Source organism: Calidris pugnax, unplaced genomic scaffold (assembly GCF_001431845.1).
Source record: "Calidris pugnax isolate Ruff unplaced genomic scaffold, ASM143184v1 scaffold1, whole genome shotgun sequence".
NCBI classification, from domain to species: Eukaryota; Metazoa; Chordata; class Aves; order Charadriiformes; family Scolopacidae; genus Calidris; species Calidris pugnax.
The window spans coordinates 6,679,096-6,693,714 of NW_015090800.1; the positions used below are offsets into that span (position 1 = coordinate 6,679,096).

The 14,619-nt window shown below is 41.9% G+C and overlaps 1 protein-coding gene across 6 annotated transcripts in view; it reads right to left on the bottom strand.

The window, feature by feature from the left end:
• DENND5B (DENN/MADD domain containing 5B) overlaps positions 1-14,619 on the bottom strand; it is a 122,859-nt gene that overhangs the window by 44,527 nt on the left and 63,713 nt on the right. For all 6 annotated transcript variants that reach the window (XM_014937397.1, XM_014937393.1, XM_014937394.1 and 3 more), the window contains one exon: positions 2,273-2,460. In XM_014937397.1, coding sequence (XP_014792883.1) covers positions 2,273-2,460 — 188 coding nt within the window. The remainder of the gene's footprint in view (positions 1-2,272; positions 2,461-14,619) is intronic.

Sequence of the window (14,619 nt, forward strand, 5' to 3'; positions counted from 1 at the left end):
TCCATAGCAAACTTGGATATAACATATTGGATGTTTCAGGGACATGCTTGAGATTAATCACCTTTCACATAGGTATTAGGATTCATTTGGTAAAGCAGAAGTGTCCCTTCAGCTCACTCTTTCATAATAAATTTGGTCTGCACAAATAAAAGCATTTCTTCATACAAAACAATTTGCTTTACTCAACTAAACAGCTATTAAAGAGTTGTGGTATGCGTCGGTACGGTTCTTTAGCTCAGGGACTGTCTTCTTATCTATCAATATTTCATTTCAAAGGCTTTTTAATTTCAGCTCTGCATATCATTTACAAAATTTGAAAAATGAGATTTGGATTCAGAAAACCCTTAGGGAATTGGTCTCGTTTCTCTCTTCAAAAACATCTGATGATTAAAGTTAATGCAGAGAGATTAGTAACCTTAAGACAGCATGATGGCCAGTTATTAGAATTTTTATCTCTAACAAACAAACGATTTATATTTAGAGCAAGAGCTGGAAAAGCTAGCCCCTGGCCCGAACAATAAAGGAATGCTAAAGTGAACAGTGCTTCATCGCTGCTTGCACGTTGGAAGGATTTTCTATTTTTTATTGTCTACAGGAATTTGAGATGCAAGATCTTCCCTGTTCAATACCCCTTCTTTTTTTCCCCTTTCCCACACTTACTGGACCTGTGGTGGTGGTTATAAATGCTGTGCTGATATTTTTCACTCATTTGTTAAACATCCTAATGGGGAAGGGGGGCGCTTCCACCCCACTATTACTCTTCCCTCACTGGTGGTATTTAATTTGTTATTCCAGCAATACTGCAAGCCCATCACATTAAAATTTTAATTTAAGGAAAATGACAGCTTAATCTGCTGAATATGACTAATAATTTTTAAAATTGCAGTAATTACATAATATTAGCATGGTTTTACTGAAAAGCATAGCTAGATACCAGTTTTGTTTCCAGGCCAGTGCGAATTTCATGCAATGAAGTCTTCTTACCCATAAGGTAAGACTTCATTTGCACTTTTACACACCACCAAGGCCAAGAATCAGTCACCTTCACCTCATACTTAAAACAGACCTTTATTAAAAATCATATTATCTTTGCTCTGTGTTTATCCCTGCACTTCCACATACAAAAACCTCCTCCTACACGTTCTCATCTGCTGCTGCTCCCACCTGCCTTCTCAGTAAGAGCACCTATTCGCAGGCCTTAGGGACTCTGCCCCCAGGAGAGGGCCATGCATGGACCTGGGCATAACTGTCACGAGATATTATGGCGTAATACACAATATTATGTAATTACTGCAATTTTTAAACAGTTACTCATAGGGTTCCGACTGATTTTAAGAAGAAACCCAAGTTAAAATGCATGGCATGCTCAACAGATGGGTCTAGTCAACATCTCGAATACAGACAGGCTGGCTACATCCCAAAGACTTAGCAGGATGGAGAGTGATCAGTGGCCAGGTTAAAATGCAATGCAGTTTTAATCATCTTGCTCAAATTTTGAGTGCAAAAATCTCCATTTCCCTCTCTACCATCAGTGATTTTAGCACAAATTTGGAGGACAACCTTCCTACCTTTTTTTCCCTGTGGAAAGTGTGATAGATGAAGCAAAATTTTCACTTCCCATTACATGGGAGGACAGAAGATCTTCAGCCCAAAAGATAATCATTGGAATGAGTCAATGTTTTAAAAGCATGTCTGTGTGTATGCCACTAAGTGGTTCACAGGCCCGGTATTAATGCAAATCCGGCTCGTTTGAGGCCAGGATGTTGGTCTGTTGGTAATAGACCTCGAACTAACCAGGAACACGTGGGCTCACCCATGGGTGTGATGAGGCCAGCAGGATGAGGCACGCTTCTCATCAGCAGTGAGGGGACATGGACAGGTTTATACCATCTAGCCACTGCACCCAAGATCCACTTTCATCAAGACCATCCCTGAATGAAAGGCTCTTTAGCCTCTATTGATAGGAGTGCAATGCTGACAGGGTGACAAAACTTAGAGAAACCTGTGGCGTAGGGAAAGCAGAGAAATTTCCAGTGTCACAGCAAGAAGCAGGAGGAGATGCATTTAGAAGTATAATTAGCGGCACTCATTAAATTCAGAAATGGATCGAGAAGAACCTCAGAGACTTCCCCCACTACTTCACTCCCGCTGGCAAACACTCTTCACGGTGCCAGAGAAGCCTCCTAACACCAGGCACGGCATTTTCCAGCAGGGATTCACACAAATATTAATAATGTGTTTCAGGATAACAACCTCCAAGGTGTAGACTGACCTCCTGAGGCAGCTCCAGCTTGGAGCGGTCGGTCCCCTCCTTGGACTGCAGCCCCATCAGGTAGGGAACGGGAGCATCCAAAAAATGCAGGAGAGAGGCAGGAAGGATGGGGACGTACACGTGCTGCCACTGAAACGGGAACAGCAGCGTCGTGATCCCCTCTGCCACCGTCATCAGACGCTGATAATCTAGACAGGGAGAGAGAGAGAGACATTGAATTATCTTCCTGTGCCTCACTTTTGAACCCTGGTGGGCAAGGACATCAGCGACAAAACAAGGCAGAAACCATGTTTATATGGTGAGATCTTCTTTTGAAAATAAAACAGTACTTAAAAACTTTCAACATTATTTAATTCGTCAAAACTCATTACCCCCGGGAAGAAACCGCTGAGCATAAATATTCATATCTTATCTAGATCTATTCCGTCATTAAATTCATTTATTAAAAGGATACCAAAAGTTCTCTCTATAGTACAGGATAATAATACTCTAATTCTATAAAAAGCATATATTTTTACAAAGGAAAAGGAGGGGGGAGACGTGAATTTCAAGGAAACATTCTGGTTTCTTACTTGCTCCTGCCTGCCTGCTTCTGCTCCACTCGCTACTACTTCTAAGGCTGAGGGCACTTCCCAGAAGACTCAACTTGGCCACATATGAATGGAAGTTTGCAGTTCCCAAGTATTTAAAAGCACTGCTTTTAAGTAAAATCCAAATAGAAGCCTAATAGAAATTTAGTTCTTAAAAATATTCTATATAGCTAGCGTATTTATATTGCACTATTTTCCCAAATTTGTATTTAATTCACTAGTTCATTGCTTTGCAATGTTTTGCTTTGAGTAAACACATCGTGCACTATTTCTTAAATTAAAATTTAATTTGATCCAGCTGAGCTGCAAGAGTATTTGGATAAGAGCAAATTATTTCTCAGATATCCAGCTGGTATGATGCAGTACCACAACCTATTTATTAATATGAATGAGGGAATTTGTATTTCCCTCTCAAATTGAGAAGGATAATTGAGAACAGATATTTTTAAAATAAATAAAATCACACGTTGGTGTCAAAGAGATGGTCATCCTTACAGTGACTCTTAAACTGCAGACAATCCATCAGGAAACACGTAAAGACCCCTGGGTCTTGTAAGCTGCTGGTGAATGTGAAACCAGATGATTGCTTCTACTCCATATTACAGCAGCTTCTGCATTCATAACAGCTCCCTCCAAGTTTCGAAGAACATGGAAGTACATAAAGCCCAATTCCTTAGGAATCTTAACTCATTATGAAGCAGAAGCACATCTCAGTTAACAGTAGGGGTTAAAGACAGGAACACCAAAACACAAGTTTGTAAGTGACTCTGAACTTGCAGGAGGTGCCCGGCAGAGACAAGAGGGAGAGTCAGTTCCAATCTCCACCTGGGCCTCCACCACTTGGGAAAGCTGCTATTTGCACAAGTTCCCCTCAGCTTCAGAGCACAGGGAAGTCATCAGTAACCAGCAAGAGTGGCAGAAGGGATGTCTCCCCTGTGGCTGTATCCAAAATCAGTTCTCATCAGTCCCAGGCAAGTCTCACGAGCTTTGGCTTGAGCAACCAAAAGATTTTCCCTCTCACCGAGGCCAGACCCATATCCTTGGTAACACTTGGGGTTGTTGCCCACCTCTCCTAGTCCCTCTGCACCACTCCACGAAATTAAAGATATATGTACAAACACTCTGGTTTTGAGTCAGGTAAGAAGGCTTTTTTCCTCTATAGCCCCACTGACTGCTTTGTCTTAGGATAGGATCCCAGCCTGGCTCTTCCCATTCCCTGAACAAGCCAGGCTGATACCCTGGCTGACATCAGCGACAGCAAAAGCGCTGTCATCTGACAGTACTCAGCCATTAGGAGGTCACTGGGAAGATGCACTTGAATAAATATGCAAATTAAAGCAACAAATTGCATAACCCATTCTCCTTCTTGCTAGCACCTCTCGGTGGAAAACCAGCCTCGATCTGCAGAAGGTCAGCCAGCAGGGCAAAAACATTTTTCATCTTGTCTTAATAATAGCTAGTCACTCAATCTTCAAAATGTTTTTCACACACACAAGTCAGTCTCAAGGTTACACCTCAAAACCGTTCCCAGCTACAGATCAGCCATTTATGAATCCCTCCCCATGCAATGGTCTATAATTATACACGTCTTGTTGAGGAGCACTCAACAAGAGCACAAACACAACTTACAACAGCTACTGGTGTAGCTTAGGTGTCTCATAATTTTTCATAACTGGGAAAGCTTTAAAGGTTAAAAAAAAAAAAAAAAGCTGGCTCTTCCCATTCCCTGAACAAGCCAGGCTGATACCCTGGCTGACATCAGCGACAGCAAAAGCGCTGTCATCTGACAGTACTCAGCCATTAGGAGGTCACTGGGAAGATGCACTTGAATAAATATGCAAATTAAAGCAACAAATTGCATAACCCATTCTCCTTCTTGCTAGCACCTCTCGGTGGAAAACCAGCCTCGATCTGCAGAAGGTCAGCCAGCAGGGCAAAAACATTTTTCATCTTGTCTTAATAATAGCTAGTCACTCAATCTTCAAAATGTTTTTCACACACACAAGTCAGTCTCAAGGTTACACCTCAAAACCGTTCCCAGCTACAGATCAGCCATTTATGAATCCCTCCCCATGCAATGGTCTATAATTATACACGTCTTGTTGAGGAGCACTCAACAAGAGCACAAACACAACTTACAACAGCTACTGGTGTAGCTTAGGTGTCTCATAATTTTTCATAACTGGGAAAGCTTTAAAGGTAAAAAAAAAAAAAAAAGGTCAAATACAGAAAGTAGCATGTTTTAGTATGCATGAGAAAATTTCAGCCTCTTTGGACCTGCGTAGCCACGTGAAATAAAAGGTCTTCACAGCAAAGTTGCAAGTATCTTTTTGGATGAGGGCATTCCGCTCTGTAAATGTATGCTCACTTTTTGTTGATGCTACTGATAATATATAACATGGTCGTTAGCACAAGTTTTGTAACCAATTTACTCTGAGGAAAGCTGTTTAAAAAAAAAAAATAGCGATGACCAAATTATTAGGCTAATTGTTACCATCTAGCAGTGCTTGATAGCGATTAGCAGAGATAAAAAGCATTTATGTACCCAGTGGTTTTCACTGAAGAGAAGGAAGTTCTCAGGTTTCTCCAGAAAAGTAATATTAAAAAACCCTGGAAATGGTTCTTTTTATATTTTTTTAATGAAGTAAGAAACTCTAGTAGTTTTTTTATTTACTTTCAAGCCTGTACAAGATTAGACACTAATCCTGTAAGGCATAAAGTCTTTTTTTATGGAAAGATTCTTGTACCTATTAGCATTTGAGGGAAACTTAAGTGGTTACTGAGGACAACCTGGAAACAAGGGTTTCCTCCATTCCCCCAAACCAGAGAGAGAAAAAGGGGAGGTAGAACAGAAAAAAAGGAAGAATGGAAGCGGATGGAAAAAACAGGGTTTGTATAGACTGTGTGTGCCTGTATCAAGTCAGAGAGCGTTTCCAAATCCTACCCCACCATCACTACTAGACTTTGATAACAATCTGCAACTACAAGTCAAGTTTCGCCTGTTATTTTATGAATGAGAGGCCCAGGTAGGAAAACTATTCTCTGATCCTACTCCAACCTTTAGAGTTAGAATAGGGGATTAGACAGTATTCACCAGTTTAGGAAGTGTCTTTTGAGAAAGGCCTGTTTGTTAAGCAGAGCAAGAATGCAAGAAACAGTCTTGTTTCCCATCCTTCTGACATCAAGAAACATCCGGAAAAGATACAAAAACTAAAAACCCTGTCTGGGTGATATCCACAGAAGGTCACAAACTCAAGAATGACAAATGGCTCAAATCCAGGCAATTTCCTGAAATCTGTGAAATAAATCCCTTCCTCTTCTCAAGTCTCACCAACCTCCTGTGGTGCACGCCGCACTGGATGCAGTGAAAGGCCCCGCGATGCCAACAATTCTACTCCTGACTGCTTTAAATGCACAAGCAAAAGGCCACAGCCCAGGATGATCACAAAATCATGGAATTATCAGAGTTGGAAGGGACCTCTAGAGATCATCATGGCCCACAGCAGCAATTGCTGCCATCAGAGCAGAGATTTGATCCTTGCAAAATCATCCCTGGGTACAGCAATAAGCAGTGGAGAGTGGAGACCTAGGCTTGGGGCTTCTTCCCCTTCTCTTTGCTGCACAGCCTAGGACAGTGGAGAAAGGACCCAGAAGATCTGGAGACCTACTGAATGTCCCAAACAGTAGACGTGTTTCTCTGTGGGGTGCAGATGGGCTCTTAACTTTAAATTTCCCCTTTCCTTCTGATTGCTTCAGCTCTCTTCCTTTCAGTTTTCATTTCTCCCCACTCCCAAAGTGATGATAGCTCATACCACAGCACTTATTTTGCTTGGCAGCTACATCTGCATTCCTCACCCTTGGGTGAGGTCTCTTCTTGGGACAGGGAAGTATCCCACCTTCTCCAGGACAAGCAACATCATCGAGCACAGCCCCTGCAGCAAGTTCTTTGTGCTCAGAGTTAAACCTCTAATTTGTACACAGGACATTTTCCAAGAGAAACTGCTCAAGGAGGATAATCCCAAGGCAAAGTGGTGCCCGTGGCTTCTATCGCAACTGCTGCCTCCAAACAACCGCTTAGTTGTGTTTGGCACAGGTCTGTCTCTCACACTTAACCTTCTCCCTAAGAGGAGAAGAAGAGGGCAACAGAATTGAGTTCAAAGACTCTGGATCCAACCCCTTTTTCTGGCAGTATCTGCTGGGGGCCCTGCATCTCACTTCCCTGAGCTGGACCTCTGGGGACCCACTCCACTGCGGGGTTGGCAACTCTGCTATGAGAGTGTGTTTCAGCCACACTTTACAGTAAACATTCACATGGCTCAGAGGACACAACATAATGCTTAAAAAACAAACCCTGAGAGATTCCTGTGTAATTACGACTCACTATTTTCTGCTGGAGATGGAAATGGTTTCAGCATTTGAACATCAATTCACCACAAATGTTTTTCTGAAAGAGGACAACATTTAACAAATATTTGTCTTGAAGTTGATTCTCCATACTACAATAACAAGACAATAACCAATCAGCATGGTATTACAACAGATACTGTGCATGCGGAAGTATCTATCCCCAAAGAGCTCTAAGTCCAAACGCAGGCAGTGACTGAGAAAACAAAAACAAAACAAAATAATCCTTCTTGTTTCATTTCACGGATTGGGTATAGAAGCTCTGAGATGTTAAGCAATTCACAAAGCTCAACATAAAACTTGTTTTTCCTGCTACAAAGGAATCTGATACATCAAAATCCTTCCCATGCTGCAAGCAAAGCAAAATCAAGATCCTTTGAGAGGGGAAAGGGACATCAATGTTACCTCTCTCAATCAGATGCTACCTCCAAAACAGGTTCAAATCTTTGGTCGTAATCAAATGGAAGAGAATTTCACCTGGGACCTTCTCAGCAAATGCCAACTGCAGGATTTTTGAGCATAAGGCGTATGTAAGAGCACATACAGGGAATCACGGAATTGTCAGAGTTGGAAGGGACCTCTGGAGATCATCTAGTCCAACTCCCCTGCTCTAGCAAGATTGCCTAGAGCACATTACTCAGGACTGCATCAAGGCAGGTCTTGAAAATCTCCAGAGAAGGAGAGAGACCCCGTGGTCCACTCTAAGGGGACTACACTCCCATTCAAACCAGAAATGTCCTTCTTGCAGTGATCATTGCAGTGTTATTCCAGTTTCAACACACCCAACCTCCCTGATGAAAGAGAAATCTGGCACTTTTCCAACTCGCTGTTCCAGTTACCTACCAAAGGTAAGGCAGAAAGCCTCCTACAGCTGGAGTCTCAGCCTGGATCTTCTAAAGCCAGTTACAGTGCTTTAAAAATAGACCATGCTTCTTCTTTCTTTTCCTTTTTAAGTCCCGCTTTGCATACAATTTGAAAGTACTTGGAAGCGTTTGAAAAAATGGGTTACCTGCGCACCACTTCCTTTCCTCTACTGCTTTTTGAACATGTATAAAGTGGAACCACAGCTTTGCAAAGCCACATATTTAAATATGTATCCTGGAAGATGATAATCACATGATGTTCTCAAAGAGTACCTTATCAGAAGGAGCAGAACAATTCTAAGCAATAGTTTTAAACAAAATAAAGCCAACAACGGAGGAAAAAAAAAATACTAAAAAAAAAATACTAATCAACGAACCTCAAGGAATAACAGCTAATTCTTCAGTGGGAAACACCTGTGCCAGCTTTAAAACGTTCCTGTGACTAATAGCTTTTCTATATGCTCCCTCTTCACTCAAAGTATTACAAGCAATTGCTGTTAACAGCTACTTTCTGTAACACTCTGTGGATTAGCTGAGCCAGGCATATTGGAAAAACTGGAAAATAAAAATGAATATTTTGCTTTGAGCTTTGAGCATGAGTCAGGCACAGTGCATGACAGTTATGAGACCTGTCTAGTGGCTCGCTACCCTCAGATCTGTAATGTTTATATATAGCATACTGCAGATGAAAAAGGAAATCTGAAATTCACATCTGAGGCAAAAATTGTTTATGAAAGCAAAGGTTTTCAAATCAGATCTCAACAGCTCCACAGAAGCAATGCATCCAAGCCTCACAGACTTCAAAGCGCCCTGGAAGCTTCCATCTTTCACCTGGTTTGCATACCAGCAGCTGTGATGACTGACGAGCCAGCCCAGGTGAAGATGGTCAGATAAAATGCAGAAAAAAGGCTTCAGGAAATGTCTGTTCACCATAGAAATCACCTCATATCAGTGCTGCTTCAGGGAAATTGGACAGGTCAGTGACACGGGGCTGTAGGCAGCAGACCGTCCGGGGGAAATGACCCATGGTGTCTCAGTGCCCTTTATCCCTGACAGAAGAGTGGATTTACCAGCGAGTGACACAGCCCATGGGTTACAAGACAAAAGCAGAGTGGCAATTTATGCAAAGCTGAAAAATACATATTTCCCTTAACGAAATGATCAAAACTAGCCTGCATCTAATTGCCTGAACTAAGAATTAGCCTCTCAGCCTGGGGGTCAGCTCTGCCCCACGGGAAACATTCCTAGGCTGATATTCACCAAGGCCAATTCTTCCCATTTTCCCTTGTTGGCAAACGCTTAATGGAAAAAAATCACTTCCACTTCAATAAATTTCCATTTAGACAATCTATCCGTGTCACAGCCTGCCATCAGTGGTCCAGCATAAATTAGCTTATGATTAAGAGCCACCTTAAAAATTAATTCACAGGAAAACCCGAATTAGCTCCCATTACCAGCATGGCTAAACCTCCGAGAGCAGGGCAAAAGCGTGTGACAAGCTGACGAGGGGGCAGCAGGACACATGAAGATGCCCCTGACCACACAGGGGCCTCCTGGCAGCAGCAGGGTGGTGGGGAGGGCACAGAATCCAGCAGGCAACAACTTTGCTCAAGACCACTTTTGACTGTCGTGTTATTTACCTGGCATTTGCCATGATTGGAGTGTAAAAGGCCTGACTTATTTTTTGTCCCGTCCCCCCCCCCCCCCATTCTTAAAAGGTAAAGGTGTTTTTATAATGGAAACTCATAACATCCAATTAAAAAAAGTGGAGATGTGGTGGAGTGCGTGTCTGCATGCAGTGTTAAAAGCAGTTGCCAGCCTTCATCTACACCTCATTATGAACAGAAACAAGATCTGAGTTGTGGTACAGACCTCTACCCACTCCTTCCACTTGTTTCCAGCTGCTTTAAAAACTTCACTTTTCAGGGCAGTATTAACTTCAGCTAACAAAACTGAGAAACTTTTAAATAAAATACAGTTTTGTCTTTCCACCTAAGTTAAAAACCAAGAGGATATTTGATTCTTTGATTATTCTGTCCAATTACTTATCTCCTTTCCAGGGGAACACACACTGCAGTCTCCTCTGACTGTGCTGCTCGCGGCCCTAAAACATCTCTCTCACAGCACAGACACATTTTGTCCCATTTAAATTGTTCACCATTAGCTCTGCAATAGCTTCCCATTGGTTTTGATAAATACCAGTTTGGAGTGCAACTATTTAAATAACAAGCAGAGCAGAGCAAAGGCTTTCTATGTAACTATTTGGTGTAAAAATGCTTTAAAAGGCAAACACATCATTCATGTATTCATTTTAAAAAATCTCCCCCAAAACAGATTTCATAAGAACAATCTTTCAGACACCAGCTTTTTCTAGGCGATGACTTATATATGCATAGTCATTTGTATTATAATGTCCACGACTGAAAAGAAATAATGCAAAGAATATTTCAATCTTTGAGGAGCAATTACTGAAGCCCTTTGAAAAACAACCTGGGAAATGCTCAAAATTATACGGAGTAGAAACAGCCTAAGCTCTAAGAAGTTTATCTTTGTCTCATCCACACGTTCCCTCTCACATTTAAATCCCTAGAAAGGCAGACGTACAGAATGGATTGCTGAGGCTTCCTCAGAGCCCACAGTTTAATTCATCTCTCTCCAGCAGACATCTCACGCCAGTGGCGTTTTGTTACCGATCCTGGGGAAATTGTAGCAGCTACAAGCAGAGTGTTATTAACTTGGACACTGCTGGAAGCCTGGACGTTCACAATACCCTTACATCTTCACGGTCACAGGGGAGAGCCGTGCTCCGAATAAAATAAAGGGCGCTTGCAAGAGTATTAATTTCTATGATTGAATAAACCATAATAAAACTACGACAGCAAGTCTGTAAGCCCCAAGCTTATACGCTGTTATGTACATGCTACACCGTGTGCCTTGTTTAGTGATAACAAATTTGACTCTGTATCAGTTTTTTTCTGCTTTATTTGGAGTCTCGTAGCTCTTATGTCCTTCCTTTGAAAGTCACAGGAACACATCATAATCCAAGCTTTGATTTTTAGAGGATGAAGTTCATAAGGCTGCAAACCAAGGACTTCACCCTGAAGAACTGCAGGGGGAAAAAAAAAATAATCTAATCCCTCCCCTGGGTTTTTAAAGCCCCATTGTTAAAATTTGGCCTTATTTAAACTTAAAAGTATTCTCTACACACAGGAAGATTTAACCTGAAGCCACCTGTGCTTTCAGGTACAGCTTTCTGTATCACCTTTGCAGGCCAAAGCTGACACTTAGAGCAGTCTATTACATTTACCCACTAACAGTGATTTTTTATTAACTCCCTGGAAGTCCATGCTGTCTCCATTAACAGCAAGGGCTTGTCTTTCACTCTTGCTATTAAGGGTGCAAGCGCAGGTCTTTGCCAGTTACCCCACCATCCTCACCTTGCTCCATGATTTGCCCTAATGTTGCCACAGCACCATTTGCTACTTCCAACGTTTTCCATCTTCACACTGAAATGCTTTGGTCACAGTGGTTCTTGCCCCAGAAGGACACAATTGTCCACAGCAGCAGTTCCCAAACTGTGGTTTGTAAAGCCTCAGTGAAAACTCTGTAGTACCGGGCTGCTTTAAAGTTTAAACCGTGAACTTGAGAGAAATTGAGAATTAAGGTAGTTGCCTGCAGTCCAAAATGTTTGGGAATGAAAGGGCTTAAAAAACAAGCTCAAAAAATAAGCTCATTGTTCTTTCAGATCATTCTCCCCACCCCTCTGCTTGACCACCACAGCTGCAAAGTGAAGTTACAGTCCACTGCAATCCCTTCATTTTCCCAAGTGATGGGGTACCACTCCTCTGTAAAACACCATGACCAGAGCAACCAGATACCCGAAGTTGACAGTAGAGGCCATGGTACAAACAGTTACCAATTGGTCCTGTCTCCACCACAGAGCTGTGCCAGACACTCATATTGTGCTGTGAACATGTCCAGGGCAAGCTGGGTAATGTCACCCAACGCTATCTTCATTTAGCTGGATGCCTTTGTTCAGGCTGCTGAAAACATTATGCCTCAGCTACAGGGTTAAAAATAAATGTTTTCATCATCAACTCATAGTTCACCAGAGAAAAACTGCTCCAGAAAAGCCAGTACAGTCTCTGTGCAACCTTCCTGCAAGCACTTTGCTGCTGTTATCACCAACTAGGTGCAACTCTACTTGACCTCCATCCTTCCCACAAGCCCATGCTTGCTCATAAAGTTGGGAACTACAGCTGTTTGACCAGTTGTTCCCAGCATTTGCAGATTTCATACCCCTCCAGCTCTTTCTTGACCTCAAAAAGTAATCTGCCTTTAGAGCAGAGATGTTTAGTGAGAAGTTCAAGGTTCTCAGTAGACAACCGGCAGCCTCATTGTATTGTCACGGCTGTGCAACAATTTGTATTTTTCATCAACTTTCCAAAAGAAGTTTCTACTCTTTAAAAAGAGGAACAAAATTTTTGGCAAGCTTGAATGAAAAGCTTTCTTCCAACAGGGCTAGGAGAACCTAGTCAGCTTACATTTCCCATACATGTTATTAGCAGCTCTCTCACCGAAACAGTTTGGTGAATGGAGGTAGGTTTTGGTCCAGCACTCCAATTTCTTGATTATTGCAGTATTTCAGTGAATTCTGATTTTGGGTGAATAACACCATCTTGCTTGAAATTGCACCTTGTGGACCATCTCCTATGACTAATCTGTCATTGAGTTTGGGAAGGTTGCAGCAAAGCCAGGCCACTGGAACCACAGTCCAGCAAGTCCATCCTCTTTAAAGCGGAAAGGGAAGGGAGGAAGAATTTGCAAAATCACTCTTTCGTTTGTTACTTCGGAACAGGAGATAGGCAAGACAAAAATTTTTCATCTTTTGCCTTGAAAGAACTTGGGAGTTACGAAAGTGTTTCTCCCTGATGGATCTCAAAGTGTAGAGAGGAGACTTTGGTAGTATCTTGCCCAGTTATATCTCAAATAGGAAAAGAGCTGTTTTGTTTCCTCGTTTGGGCATTGCAAGACTGACATTTAAAAGAAGCCACAGTGTACAATTAGCCAAGCACTCAGCTATCAGGATATGCCAAAACTGAGGCTTTGCACTTGACCTCCACTCCACATTCCTCACCTCTGGGAACCAGCATTACAATGCTATTTACATAATCACAGAATTTCCCTAATACAACTGCAGGCTTTTCCCTATGCACCATCAAGCCATCAGGTTGTGTCTATATTAGATAGGGAAGTAAAGGTCATGTCAAGGACATCCCTAGATTCACTGGGGGGAGCAGGGGGAATAATATGAATTTTGGAGGGTGGAGAGGATTAATTGTTGCTACCTCTTTTTTTTTTTTAAAAAAAAAACAACAAACCCACACAGTGAAAACAAACAAAACAAGTAAACTCTTAAATTATAGCCAGTAACTGAACAAAGCCCACTTATTTATCTAATGTATAGTGACATTGTAAATTGAGTCAAAATTATTTAGTGGATATTTTGTATCTGTCTCAAGTATGCAAAAGAAATGCATATGCGGGTTGCTCTCCATCTGCACAAAGTATTACTAAAATGTAATCTGACAAGCAGATTTTTCCTAATACTACTAGCTTACAGTAAAAATAAAAATAAAAAAACAAAATAAAAAATAATCTCAGTTTTCAGTGAGTCCATAAGCAGGCACTAGGGTGGGAACGATGAGCAGGGATGGGGGGGGCATTTCAGTGGTGTTGCTGCTTAACGTCGAGCTCCAGTATCAAGTGGCAAAGGCAGCATGATTCAAACCAAGGAAGAAAGGGGTAAGTGCACACACACACAGAAGCAGAAGGGAGGGGGAAAGCAGCCTAATCAAAACTAACAGCAGGATTTCTGCTCACACTTCAAACCGAGAGCAGATGAAGCCCTTCATTTTCGGTTCTTGAAAGCAAACCCCTGGAGTTCATGTGGAGAAGCGCTGCGCAAAGAACTAGCAATTCTTTGAATTCAGTCGTTTGCAGAAGAACTGCCCTCCTTCCACCTCCCTGAACATTTTTCCCATTCTCAGTCATTTATTCATTAGTATTATTATTACACACTTACTGACCTTTCCTTTCATATGACAAACCCAAGCGTTCACTTTTGAAGCCTGAAGGTGCATTACCCGTGCTCGTTTTAGACAACTTCCCATCCTCTCTCTCCACTTCAAGCTCTCTGTTGCTTGAACGACATCTCTTGAGAAGTCTAGGTATTCAGCATCTTTTCTCCTTTTTGTTAAAAGGTATGTGTACCTCCTTGCTTCATGTTGTTCATTCTACCTTGATGAAACCACCCTACCCCAAATTTATTTTATTAATTTAGGGTCAACATCACAAAAGCTATTTGGGAACCCAGATAATATGGAGAGGCATCCAGTGAGACTTAGAGGAGCCTCCAAAATGTCTGGACAACCCCTTGAAAGTCAGTAGGAAACTTGAATTTGACTTGTTCAGGTGCTCTGGTGCATCA